At 39.7% G+C, this 22,422-nt stretch overlaps 1 protein-coding gene across 2 annotated transcripts; it reads left to right on the top strand.

Moving 5' to 3' along the window:
- Positions 1-1,972: 1,972 nt before the first annotated feature.
- On the top strand, positions 1,973-20,352 carry HEMGN (hemogen). 2 transcript variants are annotated; one of them, XM_086416022.1, is made up of 5 exons: positions 1,973-2,058; positions 9,582-9,706; positions 11,483-11,576; positions 16,776-17,839; positions 20,195-20,352. In XM_086416022.1, exons 1-5 carry the CDS (start codon positions 1,973-1,975, stop codon positions 20,299-20,301), a joined length of 1,476 nt encoding a protein of 491 aa, XP_086272148.1. In that variant the 3' UTR covers positions 20,302-20,352. The 2 variants fall into 2 exon arrangements, with proteins under 2 accessions (XP_086272148.1, XP_086272147.1); XM_086416021.1 differs by having other exon boundaries at positions 2,041-2,068.
- The last annotated feature ends 2,070 nt before the right edge of the window (positions 20,353-22,422 follow it).

Below are 22,422 nucleotides of genomic sequence, written 5' to 3'. Positions count from 1 at the left end.
GGGAAATACTTCATCAAACCAGGGGACAAGGTAGATTGACTTGTAGACAGAAGGGTTCGGAATAGCAGTCAGGTAAAGGGAAAATGGTAGAATTCTCAGAGGATCTGGATTCCGGTTCCAGCTGCCACTAGGCCTGTGTAACATTGACTCCCTCTATAAAATAACTCTCATGCCTCACTTAGCTTTATTATTTAGTGGTTCTATTTCACTTACTGTTATTGAGATTATGAACAATCATAATGACAGCCAGAACAGGAAAGTCTGCTATGTGCCAGATGCTTTCCAACAGTCATCATTCTTTTTATAAAATTATTTATTTGTTTGTTTTTGGCCACACTGCTTGGCATGTGAGATCATAATTCCGCAAGCAGGAATTGAATCTGCACCCCTGTATTGGAAGGTGGAGTCTTAACCACTGAATGGCCGGGGAAGTCCTCAAGAGTCATCATTCTTAATTCTCATAATAATCATGGAAGGTAAGTGTAGTAATACCCATTTCATATATAAGGGAATCGATGCTGGAAGATCTTGGCCACACAGAATCTGATTTGAATGAACTTAGATCTGACTCTGGAGCCTGTGTTTGTTCCTCTGAGCCTGACTGTGTCATAGTAGCAAATTCCTATTCACTCTCAAAGCTAAGCTCGAGATCACATATTCCGGGAAGACTCCTTTGACCTCATCTCTTCATCTTGGTTGGATGTCCCACCTCTGTGTCCTCTTAATTTTCTATGGAGGTTTCTATTTGCATTTGTATTCTCAGCACTGTACATACTTTGGGGGCACAGATTACATAGGCAACAAATTGCAGAAAGAGGGAGAGAATGAGGGAGAGGGAAAAGGGAAAGAAAGAGAGAAGGGACTGAAAAAGAAAATATGTTTCTGCCTTATTCTATTAAATATCAAAGGAGTAGAATTGAGAGGCAGGACAGTAAGGTGGTTAAGCAAATGGCCTCCTAGATCCAAACCACCCAATTTTGCCACTTACTAGATGTGTGACTTAGGGCACAGGTTCAATACCTGTGCTTCGGTTTCTTCATCTACAGAACAGAGTTATCAATAGTACCTGCCTTAAAAGCTGTTGTAAAGACTAAACGAATTATCATATGTAAAGATACCTAGAAGACTGCCTGGAATAAGACAAGCAGGTACTCAATAAGTATTGGCTATTATTATTTCCATAATAAAAGGGGAAAGGGTTCATACTATTTATTGTAAAGTGAAGAAAACATGTAGTACTATTACACACATAGAACCTCATCATTTTCCCAATTCTACTTGTTGACCGATGTAGAGTCATTCCAAAGCAGGTACAATTAAAGAGAAATACGGCTAGAGGATGCACTATTCAATATCTTTATCTTTCCACTTCTATGACAGCAAAATTAAAGACTCTATCTCTACTCTTGGAACATACTGAAATACTGATATTGAAATTATCACACTGAATTATATTCTAAATTTAGTTACTTGCTGTCTACCACCCTCAACTAGACTAAGTTCCTTGGAGGAAAGGACTCCTGTTTGTCTCTTCTCCAGTTCTTAGTAAAGGGGATGGCATGAAGTAAGTGTTCAATAAATGTTTACTGAATGAATATTATAGAAAAGATATGTGTATGTGAACAGTAAGATGAAAAACATTACATGATATTTATCATAAAGAGGCTCAGATCGAGTGACACTTCAGCTCAGAAAGGAGAAATCACCCCTATATAGGAAAGGTAGTAGAAAAGAATGAATGGTTAAATCAGTGAACTTTGGAGTCAGACTGCTTTGGTCTTGAGGCCTAACTACAGCATTTATGAGCTTATGTGACCTTGGCATGTAATCTAAATTCTTTAAACCATAATTTCCTCATCAGAGAAATGGGGATAATACTCCTTAGAAGAATTAAGTGATCTCAAGCGTTTGTAACATGTTGTAACATGTCACTGCCTATTATGGTTTGTAGAGTAACCAGCATACCATCATCATGATCATCATCAAAGGCTTTGTGATAGAGGCACTCACTATATGGATGGGCAGACACAGGGGAGGAGCACTGAACAGCCAGGAGGTGTGAGTAGAGGTACTGTGGGTGTTAGACAGAGTCAAGGCCAAAATGGGGGGGCAAGTGCCACTATTTGACTGGATCATTGGGTATTGTCAGGAAGTCATGGGGGAGAGGATTGGGAAATTGACTTTAAATACAAGGCTGACAAATTTAGTCTTTATTTTACATGAAATACTGAGACTTTTCAGGCTTCTAAGCAGGGTAGTGACCAGTTCAGAGCCAAAGTTTCTTTTTTTTTTTTTAATTTTATTTATTTTTGACTGTGCTGGGTCTTCATAGCTCTTGGGCTTTTCTGTAGTTGTGGTGATCAGGGGCTACTCTTCATCGTCATACACAGGCTTCTCATTGCACTGGCTTCTCTTGTTGCAGAGCATGGGTTTTAGGGTGCTCAGCCTTCAGTAGTTGCAGCACATGGGCTCAGTAGTTGCAGTTCTGGGACTCTGCAGCACAGGCTCAATAGTTATGGCACACGGGTTTCATTGCTTCCTGGCATGTGGGATCTTCCTGGATCAGGGATAAAACCCATGTCTCCTGCATTGGCAGGTGGATTCTTCACTACTGAGCCACCCAGGAAGCCCTCAGAGCCAGCTTTATTTTATGGGGAATGTTTTGGCTGTGTGTGCAGGACAATCTGGGGAAGGTGAGGGGAGATAGAAGGAAATTAACTACTTAAGAAGCTTCTCCAATACTTTCAAGGAAAAGTTGAGATTCCCCTACTGGGATGATGGCTTGGGGAAAAGCAATGGTATTTTACCATTGGTAAAAAGCAACGGGTATGTGGGACACTGGGAAGAATGAACTCACAGAACTGTGTCCAGCTGGATGTGAAAAGCCAAGTGAAGGGGCAGAGGCAAAGAGAGTTCTGAACTGGATCGCCAGTTAGAACTGGACAGCCAGGAACATGGTGCTGCTCTTTGCTCTTCTACAGCAGAATAGTTAAGAATGGCAGAAATAAAGCACAGGAGAGCCTGGCTTTAGGGGAAAAATATATTTGCTTTTTGATATGCTAATTTTAAGGTGCAGTGAGATATTCAGGTGAAGAATAATATTCAAGAGACACTTGAAAATGTGATCTTAGAACTCAGACCGATAATTATTTAGAAGATATCTGCATAGGGAGAATAGCTAAAGGTATACAGTTGGCTTGACTGCCTAAGTGTGAGAGAGAAGAGACTCAAGGAGTCATCCTTGAGTAGTACTTCTCACAGCCAGAAGAGTGAAAAAGAAGTGTGTGGAGGAAGATGACGGGGAGGAGGGAGGGATGAAGAACATTACCACCAAAACCAAGAAGAGAGTGACAGAAGTGTTCAGAGGAATTGTGAGTTACAGTGAGGTCATAGAGAGAATTGAGAAGGGATCCCCAGAGTTGGCCATTAGGAAGTCATTGCTGACTTATGAGCGAACAATGTGTGGAAGAGAAAACTAGATTGGAGATGCAAAGGAAAGAAGAAGTGATGTGGGGAAAAGGAAGCGGTAGACGTGAGTGTATACTGTTCTGAAAGTTCAGGAATGTAAGGACAGTGATGTGATGGGGGATCAAGGTGGGAGCAGTATTGTTCTTCCTCAGTTAAATGACCACACATCAGTGTTTATCCAGAGATGCTTACCGTCTATACATTAAGACGTAGAAAGCAATATTGGTGGAGGAGGCCGGAGGAGGGAATTCAAAACAAACTAGATTGAAAGTCAGGTTACAGCCATTCTAAAGTCTGAGACCATGTTATCTGTATGTGTACGGCAGCATCTGTTTCAGCAGAGACAGGGGACTTATTTATCACATATCAACAGGCTATGAAACAAGAGGAAACTGAGAAACTCTCCCTCTCCACTCAGGAAAACAAAGCTTGATCAACTCTTAGAAAAGAATTTAAAAGCTTTGAAAAGGTATTTTAGCAAGGAAAGAACACTAAGGGAAAAAAAGGCATATGATAGCTTCCCTTTCTTTACTTTTTCCACCCAAAAGCACTTCAGGAAAATGCCCAGGTGCATCATAAGAACTCTCTAATAATACTATTAATGCTGCCCGCGTTTATGGCATGTCTGTCTGTGCAGTGCTTTTCATTTTATAGAAAGCTCTCACGATTTCTTTTATCCTCCCAGAATCCCTGGGAGGTATTACTTTTTCTCTGCTTTATAAGGGAAGAAATTGAGGACCAGAAAGAATCGAGCAATTTCCCCTCAAGTTACACAGTCAGGAAATGGTAGAGCCCCAAATCCCTTGCTCTTTTTTCCTTCATGCTCTCAAATCCCGTTCACGTGGTCTTCACAGTATAACCCTCCACGTATGGGATGACAAGCCAATGTGTAGTGAAGTGACCATCCTCATTTCTATCAATGTGACCTAAAGCTACATGAGTTTGGGGGCACTTTTTTTATCAAGTCATGTTTCTCACTGAATAGTAGCCAATGCTCCCATTTCACCCCTGTCATAAAGAGTCCCAGGGCAGAAGTTCTTAGCCGCATGTTTCCCTCTTCCCACATCGGCCCAGTTCAACCAGACCTCTGATGTGCGTGAACAGGGCTTCAATACTTAAGCCTGCTGCGCGTGGGTCAGGAGACAGGAAGGCAGTTCTTTCCCTCAATATCTAGTGTCTGAGTAGGAAGAAGGCCAGACTTGGAGGCTGCAGGCTCAGGTTTCACATGGAGACTGCCCCTCAACACTCTGAGCACCAGTGCCATGCTCTGGAAAACGAGGCTACTAACAGCTCTTTTATAAGTTTGCTGCAAAGATTCAGGCAAGCGCATGTGGAAGTAGGACCCTGTGATGCATTCGAGATTCTGCTGTAGCTGTCTTGACATTTTTAACACTTTTTGAAGGAGGAGGTCTGCATCTTCATTTTGGACTGGGCCCTGTAAATTATGTCACTGGTCCTGCCTGTGTGTCATTGGCCAAGTCACTTAACTTTTCTGGGCTCCAGTCCATAATTAATTAAATTCTTAGGACACTTCTCAATCTTTCTTCTACCTTCCTATTAGCACAATTTGATATGGTTGATCACCCCCTCCTTGAAACAGTTTTTCCATTTGACTTCCAGAACCCTGCACTGCCCTGGTTATTCTCACCCACACTGGCTGCTCCTTTGCTGTTTTCTCCTTAGTCTATCAGCATGTCCCAGACTAAACTCCTGATCATCTCCTGCAAGCCTGTTCCTCCCAGTCTTCCTCATCTGTTAATGGTAACTCCATCCTTCCGGTCAATCAGACCAAAACCTTGTCTTTGCCTCTTTATTGCTCATTCCCTATCCAATTTGTAAGCTACTCCAGAGTCTGACCTCTTCTTCACCACTCCCATTACAGTCCAAGCCTTAGTCGTCTAGATTATGTGTGATCCTTATAATTGGTCTCCCTGCTTCCACCTCCTCACCCTGTCCCCGTGGTCTGTTCTTCACACAGTAGACAGAATAATCCTTTAAAAATATGTCAGGGACTTCCCTGGTTAAAACTCCACACCTCCACTGCAGGGGGCCTGGGTTTCGTCCCTGGTCAGAGAACTAAGATCCCACATGCCGCGTGGCACAGCCAAAAAAAAAAAAAAAATCAGATGGCGTCAGTCCTCTGTTCAGAACCATCCCATGATCATCCATCTCTCAGAGTAGAAATCCCTACAAGGGCAATAAGCTCCCTCTCAGAACCTACCTCCTGCCACTCCCTCACCTCGGGCCATTCACCAGTGCCTCTCTGTCAACGTCCTCCAAGAGGGCTGCCTAGCTGGCCCCTCAGTCTCCTCCAGTTCTGCTCAACTGTCACCTTGTTTAAAACAGCAACTACCAGCAGCTTTTCCCCCTCATTCCTTATCCTATCCTCATCCTACCCTCATTCCTATTCCCTGCTTACTTTTCTCCAAAGCTCTCACCACCATCTGATATTAATACATCTTTTTTGTTTATACGCATATTGTTGATTTCTTCCCATTAGCATGCAGGCTCTGTAAGGGCAGAGACATCTTTTAACTGCTATGTCTTCAGCACATGGGTCAGGGCCAGTGAATGACAGTAGAAAGAACTCTGGAACAAATGATGGTGTTACTATAATTAAGTCACAGCAGCGTCAACCCCCCTGAGTGTGTAAAGTACTTGCACAGGCTGCACGCCCGTGAGGCTGGCACTGCATACAGGAGTGAGGGTGTTTATGGGGACTGCTCTGGGCCAAGTCTCCTACTAGATTATACCTTGGGGATAGAAAGGTGAATCGGGAGTGGTCTCCATCCTCAGAGAATTTGTGGCCTAGAGAGAGGTATCTTGTAGATATATAAATAACCCTAGAAAGAGGCAGCATTTGTTAAAAATATTCAGTCTTTAATGCCTAACATTCTGTGATACATTCTGCTAACTACTCTAGACTTCACTGCAGAGGGAAAGGACAATGAACTATGGCTTGTGAACTTACTATATGGCTATTTCTGTTCCAGACAAGTTCATGCTGTGGCCTGCTTATCACACCAGAGACACCTTGCCTGACTTCCAATCTGTTTGCTCCAAACTCCCTCCACCAGCTCCCTCCACCCAATACTGCTGCCTAATTTTACTGTTAACTTGAGACCCCACCTTCACATAGTCCCTCCACATTCTGCTTCGAGATATCAGAACATGAAGCAGGGGTGGAATCAGCCTGGGGAGGCTGCAGCAGGGTGTAGAGAGTCTAAATGTTATTTCCCTCCAATAAAGATGTGCATATCTCCATGGGCCCACAGTACACAGGACCCAGAGACAAACATCTGTTCACCTCTGCAGCCTGACAGCTTGCTTAGTACATGGCACAGAGGAGACATTCAGTAAGGTTTGCTGAATCACTGAACTGGGTCTTAGAAGCTTTAAGGATAACTGTATTTAAGAAGTAATTTTGCATCTTCTGTAAGGTGCCCCAGAAGTATTCTAAAAGCTTATCTTATTTATCATAAGAAATAACCTAGTCAGTCAGATTTAAAACATCTCAAATAAGGCCACTAGTATTTAAAATGCCTGTTTAAATTATAAAACACTCTTATAATTTTCAAAGTTATTTAAACCTGTATTTGAGTTTTTAAAACCCTGTATCAGAAAATTTAAAAATTACCATGAGATAAATTACAAATCACACTTTGCATTTCCTTTAGGACTTCTTGAAATAGGGACTCCCTAAAGCTGTCTGAGTTTTTAGATAGAGATTTAGTTATGAGAAAGTCTGCAGAACAGAGAAACTTAAAGCTAGAGCTTAGAATCTGGCCACTAAATTCCACATTAAGTTTTGGTGGTAAGTCCTGGAGTGCTTGTTATAGAATTCTCAGTGTGTTTAAGAAGCTTGCTTCTCTCATATGTTCATATCACACATACATTTTCCTACCCAGGTAAGATCAAGCATGACAAGATGACCCACCTTATAATCAGTAAGATGTGCTGATAGCAATAAGTAAGAAAATTTAGGACAGGTGAATCCTTCCCTTCCTTGGTTCTCAATTTCTCTGTATATAAAATAGGAGGAGGGACTAGATGGTTTAGGAAGGGATGCTAAAGCCTTATGAGTCTATGGATGTGGAGGGCATCTATTTACATGATAAAGGTTTTCTCTTCATAAAGAATTTCCTTCAGATTTTCTCTGAGTTTCTTTAAAACATTTAAACTGTAACTTGACTTACCAAAATCTTGCCACTATATTTTTATTACTAATAATAGCAGCTAACACTTATTAAAGGGCTTCCCTAATTGCTCAGCAGGTAAAGAATACACTGGCAGTTCAGGAGATACAGGAGACGGGGGTTTGATCCCTGGGTCGGGAAGATCCCCCTGGAGGAGGAAATGACAACCCACTCCAGTATTCTTGCCTGAAAAGTAAACATTTATTAAGCAGGCTAGATATTCTAGGCACCATGTATTCAATATGCCAGGCACCTATAAAATGCTTTATGTACATTGTTTTTTTGTTTTTGTTTTAAATTTAATGAACACTTCCAGTTTTTGTTTTTATTTTTATTATTTTAAAATTTTATTATTTATTATTTTTGGTTGCCCTGGATCTTCACTGCTGCGTGCAGGCTTTCAATAGTTGCGGTGAGCAGGAGCTACTCTTTGTTGGGGTGCACGAGTGTCTCATTACTGTGGCTTCTCTTATTGCAGCACAAGCTCTAGGTGTATGGGCTTCCGTAGTTGCAGCATGAGGGCTCCCGTAGTTGAGGCTGGTGGGCTCTAGGGTGCAGACTTAGTTTGTCGTGCGCATGCTTAGTTGCTCCTTGGTATGCAGAATCCTCCCAGATCAGGGATGGACCCCATGGCCCCTGCACTGGGAGGGGATTCTTATCTGCTGGACCACCAGGGAAGGTCCAGTACATTGTTTGATTCAATCATCTCAATAACCTCATGAGATGCATACCAATATTTTCCCATATTGTAGGGAGTGTACTGGCTCCAAAACTAAGTTGCCTACTGCTACTGCTGCTACTGCTAAGTCACTTCAGTCGTGTCCGACTCTGTGCGACACCATGGACTGCAGCCTACGAGGCTCCTCCACCCATGCGATTTTCCAGGCAAGAGTACTGGAGTGGGGTGCCATTGCCTTCTAAGTTGCCTAAGGTAACTGAATCAGGGAATGTGGCAACACTGGAATTCAAACATTCTTCAACTCAACATCTGACTCCAGACACATTGTTAACCCTTCGTCTCACAGACTAGTTGCCCATATCAGGAGGTAGTCAGTGTTCCTTTCCTAGGTGAACAATCCTGGTGCTCTGTGCCCCTATGCCTTCACAAATGGGGTGACCAATTGAAGACAGGTGATTCCTTTGGTTTCAACTTTGGTTTCAATTTCTGTGACATAATGTGCTGATACTTTCATTAAGAAATGCTTTTTGACCTTCCCTGGATTAATACAGAGCATTTCACTAGTTGTCTTGAGTCACTTATGAATGATCTGGTGAGCAGAAGAGGGTTCAAATTTGTTTTGAATTCCTGATTCATATCTTTTTGTCTATTATCTAAGTCTAACAGCAAGACTTCCCATTATTTTGCATACAGTTAAGGTGAAAAATGCCACATGCAGGAAAACATTACAAGATTAACTTCACATCTTTATAATTTTCACATTCATTATATTCACGTTCACAAGAACTATGTGAGGTGGGCAAGTCAGGAATTATTTACCTGCTTTGAAAATGAAGAAAGAGAGTCACAAAAAGGGGAAGTGATTTGTCCAAGGATATTGAGCTGGTTAAGTGCTAACTTCATGTCCTTCCTATGCTATGCCACCTCTGTGTGTGAAAAGGAACATCAGACTCGAGCACTTCTGAGCATGCAGAGACAAATGGCTGCCATACCAGAGGCTGGGATATACTAGCCTGTGGCTGCGGGGCTGCCTGCGTAACTAGCCACTGTGCTGACGGACGAGGACATAGCATCAGCCATGACCCTGCTCACACCTGTGCAGGATGATAAAGAAAGTAGAAGTAACCAACAGCTGTGGTCCAACTAGATAAAACTTTAAGGCGGGAAGTCAAGTGACAAGTGAACTTGTCTATGTGTGTGTTTTTTAACTGTTAGTTACTTTTGACATTTTTAAAAAGGCTTCTTGTGGAAGTCAGACCAAAAGCAGGAAGATACTGCAGCAAGATGGATTTGGGAAAAGACCAGTCTCTCTCAAAGCTCCATCAGACACCTGATCATCATCAAGAAGAGACCCATGTTCCAGGTAATGAAAGAAACCTTAAGAGACAGTGGCTGTTGGGAAGGATTGGGCTATGATTATTTTCCTCTTTGTATGGGTCTGGCAAAAAAGGGGCATCATTGGGTGGGTACATTCATGTATTAGAAAGGAAGAATAGGGGCTATATAACTTTCTGAGCTGACTTCTAGCACTAAGATTCTAGTAAGCAGGAGAAACACAAGGAAATAATAAATAATTATATATATAGTCATGAAAATACCCAATAATGGATGGTGTGGTAAAACAAGTACAGCCATATATGTAGCACAAATATAGTGTAACTTTTGGAAAGGTATCTGGCAATAAGTAGCAAGAACTATAAGAGTGTTTATTCTGTTGACTGACTAATCTTAGTCTTTGGATATATCCTAAAGCAGCATTTTGGCTGCTTTTGCAGAACCCTAGGCCTTGAGACAGTGATTTAAACATTTTGTACACCATGGATCCCTTTGGCTTTCTGATGAAACTCTAGACACCTTCTTAGACTAAATTTTTTAAATACATAAAGTTAATTACATATGATTACAAAGGAAGCAATTATATTAAGAAAAGTATCAAAATAAAAAACTGATATAATAATATATGTGCTTATTTACAGGTGCATTAAATAATAAGATCCAGTGATGGATCTCATTACCACTGTATCAAATCAAATATTTCATCTCAAATAAATGATATTCTAAGGTATCTGTAATAACTGTAATATGATATGGAAAAAAATCCATAATTTCTTTTTGTGACAAAGTCATAAGGAAATGGGCATTTAGATTGGTAAAAATAAAGGTATAATTTTCCCCATCCAAGTTCACCATTAAGGACTGCTGTTCTAAAATCAAAAGATGTCATGGTCCATGAGGTATGTTCGCTTTGGGAGGTCCCAGTGCAAATTTGAAATCATTCCACTGGCTCTAAGAAGTTCTACATCAAAGACCCATTAACTTTTCACAGTCTTGGATGGCAGCAGTACTGTTGTTGATAGTAACTTTAATATTCCAAAGAACTTGGAGAAACATCATCCAAAGGAAAAAAATACAAAAGAAAAAAAAATCTGTGTGTGAATTGCTTATTATAGTTGATCTACAGTGGCAAAAACAACAACAACAACAAAAACAAAACCAAACAAACTGGCAACAACCTAAATGTTCAATATAAGGGGAATGAGTGGATAAATGAGAATGCATCAACTTGATTAAATATCATGTAGTCACTAAAGTTACAATTATGAGGACTAGATGATGGAATTTATTTCTGATGGTTAATAAATGGTAAAACTGTGGTATGTAATCATTGCAACTTTAATATAGGGGCTAGATGAATACATGGAAAATCCCATGGACAGAGGGGCCTGGCGGGCTATAGTCCATGGGGTCGCAAGAGTCGGACATGACTTAGCGACTAAACCACACCAGATGAATGAATACGAGGAATGAAATGAAAACAGGTTATAATGTTAAGGATGGCAGAACATGGCTGGTTTTTTCTTTACTTTTATGTTTGTACAATATGCACACTATTTTGAAGAAATTAATAGCACATTTATGTACAAATACTGATCTTTTCATTTAAAAAATGTTGACTGAATGTTTGCTCCCAGGCATGCTTCAGGAGGCACAAGGATAAACAAGAGATAGTCCTTGTCCTCAAAAGGGTAGGAGAAAAACTTGGACACTCAAGGGGATTCTATCATTTTGCTATAGGACTCCTTGCTGTTAACGCCATAATTCATCACTCTCTCTCATAACTTTCATTTTGATCCTACAGAAGTCATTGGAACTTGGAGTCTGCGAAACAGAGAGCAACTCAGAAAAAGAAAAGCTGAAGCACAAGAAAAGCAAACTTCACAATGGCAATATCGGTATAGTATCACTGCAAGGGAGAAGGGACTGATATTTACTTAGCATATGTTACTTGTTAAGAGGTGCTGAGAACTTTTATACACTCTAGTTTATCTTTCCATCAATCCCACAAATCAGGAGCTGTTATCCATATTCATCTCCCCCCGCCTCCACAAAAAAAAGAAAGAAACCAAGTCTCTGAAGGTTAAATCTCTTGCCTAAAGTCACACAGCTAGTAAAGTGATGGGAACAGAATCTTATTGCTGCTCTCTTTTACCAGGTGATCAAATTATGTATATTGTAGAGAGGCCTGCTGTTCAACCACTTTAGTAATATAACCATTGTTGGGAGTAGGAGACACCATTGAGAAGACCCCCAAGCTTGTTCTCTAAGCTTTCTATTAGTAAAATTCTTCTTTAATGAGTGTAGTTAACTCTCCATGGAGTAAACCAAAGTAACGTCTGTAAATGAGTGATGGAAGAGTCTGAGAGTTCCTGTGTCCAAAGTCAGCTGTATGGAATCTCAGGGAGGGAAGACATGAGCATGACTATACAGTAGGCAGCATCTAACGGCCCCGTGTAGACTATAACTGTGAAAGCAGAGGTATTGCTTGCTTGGAGGTAGAAAAGGGGAACCCAAAGAGCCACAGTACAACATCCATCTAAGCCAGGGTTTCTCAACGCTGATGTCACTAAAGCTGTGCATAGTAGGATCACTGGCCTCTAGAAACCCATAGAACTTTCTTTTTATTTTATTTTTAAACTTTACAATATTGTATTAGTTTTGCCCAACATCGAAATGAATCCACCACAGGTATACCCGTGCTCCCCATCCTGAACCCTCCTCCCTCCTCCCTCCCCATACCCTCCCTCTGGGCCGTCCCAGTGCACCAGCCCCAAGCATCCAGCATCATGCATCAAACCTGGACTGGCGACTCGTCTCATACATGATATTACACATGTTTCAATGCCATTCTCCCAAATCTCCCCACCCTCTCCCTGTCCCACAGAGTCCACAAGACTGATCTATATACATCAGTGTCTCTCTTGCTGTCTCGTACACAGGGTTATTGTTAGCATCTTTCTAAATTCCATATATATGCATTAGTATACTGTATTGGTAGAAACCCATAGAACTTTCCCTCCCCAGTTATGACAACCAAAAATGCTGGCAGACATTGTCAAATGCCTCATGGAGTAGGGGAAGAGGAGGTAAAATTGCTCCCAGTTGAGTGCCACTGATCTAAGTTCTCTTCTTCTTTAAAAAAAAAAATTTTTTTTTGTTGTTGTTGTGCTGGGTCTTCGTTGCGGCATGTGGGCTTTCTGTAGTTGCAGGGGCCTCTCTTCATTGTGCTGCACGGGCTTCACATTGAGGTGATATCTTTTGTTACAGAGCATGGGCTCTAAGTGCACGGGCTTCAGTAGTTTCAACATATGGGCTCAGTAGTTGTGGCTCATGACCTCTGAAGCAAGGGCTGAACAGTTGTGGTGCATAGGCTTAGTTGCTCGTCTATATATGGAATCTTTTCAGACCAAGGATTGAGCCCATGTCCCCTGTATTGGCAGTTGGATTTTTATCCAGTATCACCAGGGAAGTCCCTTTACAGAATTTTGATTAAGATTTAGCTATGCATTGCTTCTTTTTTGGAAAAATGTGTCCTTTGGTGGCAAAAATAACATAGGTATACATTTTTCTAAGCATCATCTTTAAAAAAGCATACAATGCAGGTGTTTTAAGTTCCTATTCTCACTGTGGACGGAATATTGTCTGTTCTGCCACAAGGTGTGTTTCTGTAACACCAGTTAGCTCACATATAATTGGTAAATAGGAGAGTGGTGTCAGTTTAACGTGGAAGTTGTGTTAATATGTAATTTTTCCTAGTCAAAAGAAGCCAGAATAGTGGGAATAGAATTAAAAACTTCAGCAGGAAAGGAAAAAGCCTTCAACTTGGCTGCTGTGTAGACAGGAATCTTTTCAGCCTGCATCCGGGCTCCTTCCACAGAGAAGGACATCACTAGCTCTGCAGAGATCTCCTCATATAGCAGGTTGCACTTCCTCCTGTGCTCAACTCTGCGGCAGCCCTGCTAGCTCAGAGCATCATCCTCATTTAAATGATCTCAGCACTGAAAGCCTGCATTCACACTGGTGCTTTTGTGCATTTTTTACCATCCCCAAGACAGCCTCCCCACAGAAAAAGCTGCCTGTCTGGACTATCCCAGTTATCTCCCCTGTACCAACTATTGTTTATCCTAGTGTTATAAAGTTGCATAGGATTTGACTCATTTGCCCCAACTAAATTTTTTTCTTCCCATAAGCGCTGTCACTTTTAGTGCATGATTTTGCAGAAAGTGGGGTTTTTCAGGAATGCATATATGTTGTAGCGGAAACTTCTGTACTCAGGTCCTCTGACAGGTGACTCTGTTGAAGAATACCAGTTGGCTCCCTGAATTCCATACTCACCAAGCAACCTTCTGGTCATTATTGGCTTCCCAAGTACCTGCTGGAGAAGGCGATGGCACCCCACTCCAGTACTCTTGCCTGGAAAATCCCATGCATGGAGGAGCCTGGTGGGCTGCAGTCCATGGGGTCGCGAAGAGTCGGACACGACTGAGCGACTTCACTTTCACTTTTCACTTTCATGCACTGGAGAAGGAAATGGCAACCAACTCCAGTATTCTTGGCTGGAGAATCCCAGGGATGGGGGAGCCTGGTGGGCTGCCATCTATGGGGTTGCAGAGTTGGACACGACTGAAGTGACGCAGCAGCAGCAGCAGCAGCAAGTACCTGCTACAGAGAAAGAGTGCATTGTCACTTTGCTTTTCTCACAGTTTATTTAAAAATTGGTCTTCAGGTTTATATATCAATCCCTTTGAGCTGGTTGCTGAGCCCTGACTCGAGAAATGGATGAGGCTGGTTTCACTATGCTCTTAGAATTGGGTTTCTGTACTCATTGGGTTGGGGGAGGGGTCCAAAGCTGAAGAAATCACTGGAGTAGGTGGAACCTTGGTGAGCCTCTTGGTAGTGGGCTGGTCTTGCTGTTGTGACTCATTTCTAGACTGCTGAGGGCTGTTCTCACTACAGTGAAACCTCAGTTCCAGAGAGAAAGGACAGAGTGTAATGGTTAAGAGCCCGGTGGCTGAAGTCAGATGACTTGATATGAAGACTAGCTCTCTCATGTCCCAGCCATTTCACCTTGGGCAAGTTACTCAGAAAACTGTGCTTCAGTTTTCTCATCTGCAAAATGGAGATTATAATAGTATCTGCCTTGTAAGTCTATGTGAAGATTACATGAGATAACAGAATAAGTAAATTACTTAAAACAGTGCCTGACATGAGGAAGCACTATATATATATATATATATATATATATATATATATATAGTACATTCTATATTAATATGAGTACAGATTTCTATTTGGACAGTTCATCCATGTAAGTTATTACATGCTCTTACAACAACTACATGAGGCTGGGCAGACACTATTTACTACATTTTACCTGTGAAGAAACTGAGGCATAGAGAGTTTGACTTGCCCATGATCACATAGCTGATAATTAAGAGTACAGATTAAATTTTAGACCACACAGATATATTTGTATCTTTTGAGGAACTACCAGAAAGAACATAAAACATTGTATTACTCAGACTCCCTCATATAGAGATCTACATAACAAATTATTTAGGATTTAATTTCTAAGATAATAAGTGTTTCCTGAAGAATTCACGTACATCAGTTTTTAAAAACGTCTCAAATTAAAAAAAATTTATACATCATCTTTTAAAAATTTGCTAATAAGGACTTTAAAATTTATCTTGTTACCTTGGTTACTTGGACTTAAACTTCAAAATGCTGAGCTATCATTTTTACCTTCGTATCATCATATTATTTCTACCTTCTATATTATTTGTAATATTTCTTTTAAACTATACTATTAAAATATAAACCTTTAAAATATTGACTTCAAACTGGTTTTGATGAGACAGTCTTAAAAAAATTAATTATGGGAATTTTTCAGACACAACAAAAGAAGAATAGGGTATACATTTTTTGAGTGTGCGTGAACTATGAGAACTGCAGAGGTGTAAAAAACACTGGTTTCATTCATCTTGAAAGAATGTCCAGTTTACTAAAAGAATTTGGGTTTCTCCATTAAGCATAATCCTCATAATAAATCCTATAGGAGTGGTAAGCATGGAGAGCATTTCAGTCCTGTGGCCTGTTAGAGAAGGCTCTATGGGGCAGATAGCATGGAACAGAGAGTTTCAGTAAGTTTAGAAAGTGATGAAATGCTTTATTTATAGTACCCCCCCACCCCCACACCGCCCCCCCGCTCCGCCCCTGCCATAGTCCATCTGTATTAGCCTTCTGTATTTGGTTATATTTGCAATACCTAACAATTTGTCATTGGCTGCAGTTCTCATGCATATCTTTCCATCTTTTAGATCTTAAACTATCAGTTCAAAGTAGGTGTAATATGACCACTCACACCTTTTCACCAAGCTGCTTTACCTCAAGAACATGTTTTTGTAGCTTTGGACCCGGCTTATAGTACATCTCATTCGACTCACACTGCAGCCTCTTAGCCTATTTTACTTAAGCTGCTGCTGCTGCTAAGTCACTTCAGTCGTGTCCGACTCTGTGTGACCCCATAGACGGCAGCCCACCAGGCTCCCCCGTCCCTGGGATTCTCCAGGCAAGAAGACACTGTATTAAATGAGCAAGCCAGGCTCATCACCTGCAGGCTTCACAGATGTGAAGCAGGTCTGCATTGCAGATTTAGCAACACAATCATACCAGTTTTCCCCACTGGCATAGAGAAACGAATTCACACAGGCTAAACCCAAAGAGACTATTACGTAAAACAGAATGTCAATCTGTTCATTTATAACATCAGTGATACATTTTCTATAACCAAAGTTTAAGTATACGCTCTCAAACACACACACACACACACACACACCCCGCTCACTAAGAAGGTGCTTGTTGAACGAGTCATCAAAGACAAAAAAGTCCTAAGGGTCATTTCCTCTCCGGACAATTGAGAACATTTAGCACTGCTTCTTCATTGTACACACAAGGAGATTGAGGCCTGGAGAGATTAAGTGGCTTGTTCAAAGTCATGCCACAAGGCAGTGGGAGTCCTGGGTCAGTTACTGCCAAACATTTATTTGAATTCTGGAGGCCTATTTTTGATAGTAATTCTGATTTCCCCATAGAGAGAAAAAACACAAGCGGCAAAGAACAGGGAAAAGAAGCGAAAGAGGCAGAAAGAGACAACAAAATACAGAAATGAAGGTAGAGCTTCCATCACAATTAGAAAAGGAAATGATGGAGAAAGCGCCAGCACCTGGAGAGAAAGAAATCGAGCCACCTGGGAGTGTGACCGAAGTTCTCCTTCCGGCAGTGTCCCCACAAAGAGTTGCGCCTGCGAAACATCTTTCTGAAGTAGGTCAAGAAAGTGTTACCCTTCAGGAAAATTCTTCTGAGTACCAAGAAACAGCAGTACAAAACCAACCTTCTGAAATATGCCAAGATATGGCTGAATCTGAAGACCTCTCTCCTAAAATGTGCCAAGAAATAGCTATATTTCAAGACCAGCCTTTCAAAATGTTCCGTAATATGGCTCAGCCTGAAGACGTCTCTCCTAAAACATGCCAAGAAGACATTGCAGCCAAAGTCCTTTCTTCGAAAACATCTGAAGATACAACTGACCTGGAGGAATGCTCTCTTGAAGCACATCCCAAACCAGATATGCCCAAAGCCTCCACTCTTGAAACATACCAGAAAAGACCTGAGCCTGAGGAACCCGATTCTGAAACAGGTCAAGGAATAGTTGAGACTGAAAGCTTTGTTTCTAACACACAGCAAGAAATGGCTGTGCCTAAAGAGCTTGCTACAGAAATACACCAGGAAACAGTTGAACCTGAACACTTTTCTCATAAAATATATAAAGAAATTGCCATGTCTAAAGACCCCTCTCATAAAACAACCCAAGAAACATCTGTTCCTGATAAATATCCCCCAGAAATGTACCAAGAAACACCTGGGTCTGAAGAATATTCACTTGAAATATACCAAGAAACACCAGGACCTGAAGCCTATGCACCTGAAATTTACCAAGAAACACCTGGGCCTGAAGACCTCTCTACTAAGACATATAAAGACAAAGATGTTCCTAAAGAATGCTTTCCCAAACTATACCAGGAAATAGGTGGACCCCAAGACCAGGATTCTAAAGCACACCAGGAAGATGCTAAGGATGTTTATACTTTTCCTCAAGGTATGGGTTTCTTACTGGGGTCAAGTTAGTGACACTGCCATTTCTTAACTGCTCCCTGTTCATAATCAGAGCACCAAATAGGCGTCTCTCCCTTGGACCATTGATTTATAGCCTTCTGTGACAATCCTGGGTTATCCCAGTTATCTCAACAGGTATCTTTGATGTCTTTGTCCAGTTTTAAGTGAAAAATGTTTATCATTCACTTGATATTTGGTATATTTCCATGTAATTTAAAGAAAATAATTGAAACCATAAGTGTATATAGTGGGTACCTGTATATACTATGCATTTTGGGAAGCTTTAGTAGGTGAAGAAAAATGAACCCTATGTAGAGTCAATTATGTGCAAAATATTTTGGACAATTACATTTATATTAACACAAAATCTTGGTGAATAAAGGTTTTTTTTTTCTAGAAAAATAACATTTCATGGCAAACTGAAGGCAAGTAAATTCATGGTTCAAGGTACTGAGAAAGATACAAAGACATAAAATAGGATCCTGATACTAGGGAACTCCTTGTTATAGGAGTTAACAGGCTTACCTATTTCAATATTTGTCCCTGAAAAGCATAGTATTTTAAAAACAATGTGACCTTTATTCAATTTTACTTGTCTCAGGGACATAACTGAGAGCCTTGGCTCTCCTTGTTCAGTCCTGTTCTCAGTGTAGAAAATGGGCTGAGCCTAGCAGCCTATCCCCAGGAAACTGTTTTCTAAAGAAATTCTTTTGGTAGCTTATTTTCTCTTTCTCCTAAAATATGAGTGCAACAAAAACCTGGGCTTAAGTTGGGTTCCAAGCAATACAGGTTTTGAGGAAATACCTTTTTAAAATTACAGTAAAAGCAGACATATGAAACACTACCTGTATTGACAGGAGTCCCCTGCTGGAGACGCGCCTCTAATCAACACAGCACCAGATTCTCAGGGTTTTGTTCTAAACCCAGTGAGGTTAAGACAGGCAATTAATTAATTATTTTATGCTTTTTGGCAATTAATGCTTATCTTGTTTTCTCTTTTCTTGCCAAACAAGTAGAAATGTCTTCCTTTTTGCTGATTATAAAATTGCTATAATGATAGTTATAAATGTTCATTATAATAAATTAAAGCAATATCTAAGTGACTATAAAGTGCCCTATGATACCACTTCCTATCTCTGATCCCCAATGTTAAGTTTTTGTTTTAACAAATGAAATGGTACAGTACATTCTATTTTATAACCTGTTTTTTTTACATGCCATATACATTGTGGCCATCCTAATGACATCTTTGTAACAGTCGTCCAGTATTATGTTATATATACAGCAATTTATTCAACCAGTCCTTATAATGATGAACACCTAGGTTACTGACAAGTTTTACGGTTATAACAATGTTCAATGAACATCATGGGAAGTAACGGTTGTTTAACTAAAATTTATATACCACTTTCTATCTGCCAAACTCTCTATTAAACATTTTTTGTGAATTACTTTATTCATTGTTAGAAACCCGAGTGGATGAATAATATGTCCCTATTTTATAGATAAGGAAACTAAGGCACTGGAAGCTTAAGTTGATCTGATTACTTCCTTGGATAAATTCCTAGAAACTGAATTGCTGGGCCAAAGGGTACGAGGATTTAAAGTCTGGATACATTCAGTCAGACTAGCCCAAATGTAGCAATTCACAGAATCCAAGACTTTGTGTAAGTGCCTAGTCCCCACGCCCTTGCCAACACTGCACATGATTATGTTTTAAAAATCTGCGCCTGTCTGCTAGTTTTTAAAGACCAACCAACCTAATTGTTTTAATTTCCACTTTTTTTGATGACCTATGCTACCAGGCTTGCTTTTAAGATTATTATGAATTTAAGTTTTTCCTTTTGAGAATCACCTGTTTGACTATTTGCTCCATTTTATATTTAGGATATCTATCTTTTTGATTAAAAATCTCTTTAAATAATAGTTATTAAATCTTTGCCTACATATAAGTTGAGTCATAAACATTTTTATTCTTGTTGTTTGTGGTTTAACTTTGTTTATAGAGGTTTGGACATCTATATGACCAAAATTTTAATGTTAGTTTTTAGTTACTCAAATTTGTCATGATTTTAGTTTTTAATGATTCAAACCTGTCAATCTTTTTCTTTATGGCTTTTAGTCTGTGGTCTGCTTAGAAAGGCTTTTAAAATCTTAAGATTAAAGAAATATTCTATTGTTTCTATAACATTTATTGTATCTTAATATTGAAATCTTTAATTCATCTGAGATTTATTTCTGTGCAGAGTGAGGTAGTTTTTTTTTTTCTCCAAATGGATAGCCAATTGTCCCAATACTGTTCATTGAATCTATTTTCATATTTTTTTTTGTTTTACAGAAATGAAGGAAAATCCCAAAGCAGAAGAACCAGAGATAATAGAAATTCCAAATGTGCCTCAAGAAAGTAACCCAGAAAATGACATCTACAGTTATGTTTTATTTTAATAATGTTCAACCATCATAGTCATCCAACAAAATACACATCTTAGTACATCATATGTGTGATTTTCTCAAAATATGGTAGAAATCTCTACAATATTCATTAATATTTTAACAGTATCTCCCCGCTTATATAGTCTATAGATATATAGATTATATCTGAAAGCGAGAATTAATGTTTTTTCTCAGGCTCTACCACATAGACAATATTCTGCTAGTGTGTATGTGTGTGCACGTGTGTGTGTGCACATATGTGTATGTATGTGTAATCTGGGGAGAGGACAGTGGTGGGAACAGACTTAATAGCTTTACTCCCCTTAAGAATTAATCAAAGAAATGTTTGCTCTTGGGGGAAATTATCAAGCCCTCATTTTTTCCATTTTTAAGGCTGAACAATGAAAATCTGGGGAAGTATATAGTTTTCTTGTAAACTTTGATCAGTTATTAATGTAACAATATCAAAATTTTATGTAGGCTTAAGTTAGCTTTTAGTAATTTAATAATTTTAACAATTCTTATCATTCTAGGACTTATTTAAAGATATTTTGGAGTGACGTATGTACTTGCATATTTGAATTTTGATTTTCTATTTTTACTTTTAAAATATTGTAATTGTGCAAAATGTACATTAAACATTAGTACATGTTTAACTGTGTGGACATCATGGTAAGCACTGTGACAGTCAGAAGACCTATCACACATAGTCCTTACCTACTAGGAGTTTAATCTAGTCTCGTGGAGGAATAAAACAGAAAACAAATAATTACAAAGAAGAGAGTAATGCTAATGCTCTTTGGATAGAAGATACAACCAAGGGAATACTCACTTTTTTGCCGGAGTGACCTGAAAAAATTACACGAGTGGACCCTTGAAAGTTGGAGAAGATTTGTATTATAGGTGAGGATAGCAGCGTTATTGTATGTGACACAGAGAAGAGTGAATTCAAGATATGTTCAAGAACTGCATGCAATGTACTACAGTTAATGCAAGGTCCATGTGGAATAGCAGAATTAAAGTTTGGCAAGAATCTATCTAGTCCTACCTTGGGCTAACCTCCTCTCATTGTGGGTACAACGGTTGTTCTTTGAAATCCATGAATTTTATGATATTAAATCTAATATGATATGTGATAAGATCCAAAGGTTTAATTGATTTTCAGAAGGATCCTTCACTCAAATGAAAGATTAAGAATCATTGTACTGGATCACCCCTGGTGGTTCAGTGGTTAAGAATCCACCTTCCAGTGTAGGGGATGCAGTTTGATCCCTGGTCAGGGAATTAAGATCCCATATGCCACGGGGCACCTAAGTCTGAACACCACAACAAAGATCCTTTGGGCTGCAACTGAAAAAAAAAAAAAAAAAAAGGAATTATTATACTGAGGAGTGTTTCTCAAAGTGTAGGCAGATACCTACTTTGAATCATTTAGGGTTTGGTTTTTTTAAGGCAGATCCCTAGATCCTACCTCTAGAGAAAAGGCTGTATCATAAACTACAAATAATCACATATAATGGTTATTTATATAACCATATGTCCTCTAGACAAGATAATAAAAATTGCAAATCATATAATTAAAGCGCTACATATTTAAGTTCCTGCTTTCCATAAAGAGAACTTTTTCCTTTAAATCAAGTAACAATCTACTTCATCAACGTCTCCAAGTCTGCTGTGCATTTCAGAACATGTCACACTTGGTATCGTATTTTCGGCGTCACTATCATTGTATATGATATCTAAGGCCAAGAAGGCAAATACCTCTGTTGGGCCACAAAGCGACTATCACTTTTAGCAACACCCCCATCTAGTGGAAAATTGCAGCCATTACGGCTCGAGTTTTACATCGTGCAAAAAGCTCAACAGTTCTCAACTTACTTTTGTTTCATAGCTGCCCAGAACTGTTCCCTCCTGAAAACAATAAAGGCATTCTTTTCCAATTTCACCTGGAAAAAACCTATCAGAGGACATGTAGGGGTATGAATTTTATCAGTTTTTAAAGTTTTTGTTTTAAAACCCACAATCCTCTCTTTAAATCTTTGACTCCTTCTGATGGTTATTTTCTGAGAGTGGTCTATTAGTTCATGACAAATGAACATGTTTAGGAACAGCTTTTCATGGTTGTTAAACTTT

Source organism: Bos grunniens, chromosome 8, assembly GCF_055505025.1.
Source record: "Bos grunniens cultivar Pamir isolate PY7600 chromosome 8, Bosgru_T2T1.0, whole genome shotgun sequence".
Lineage (NCBI taxonomy): Eukaryota > Metazoa > Chordata > Mammalia > Artiodactyla > Bovidae > Bos > Bos grunniens.
The sequence above is the reverse complement of the archived record's forward strand: the minus strand, read 5'-3'. Positions and strand labels throughout refer to the sequence as shown.

Bases quoted from the DNA above. Each gene is read 5' to 3' on its own strand.
- HEMGN (XM_086416022.1), top strand. From the start codon at position 1,973: ATGATCATCATCAAAGGCTTTGTGATAGAGGCACTCACTATATGGATG. The intron at 9,707-11,482 runs GTAATGAAAGAA...TTGATCCTACAG, and splicing joins AGAAGAGACCCATGTTCCAG to AAGTCATTGGAACTTGGAGT. The intron at 17,840-20,194 runs GTATGGGTTTCT...TTTGTTTTACAG, and splicing joins TGTTTATACTTTTCCTCAAG to AAATGAAGGAAAATCCCAAA.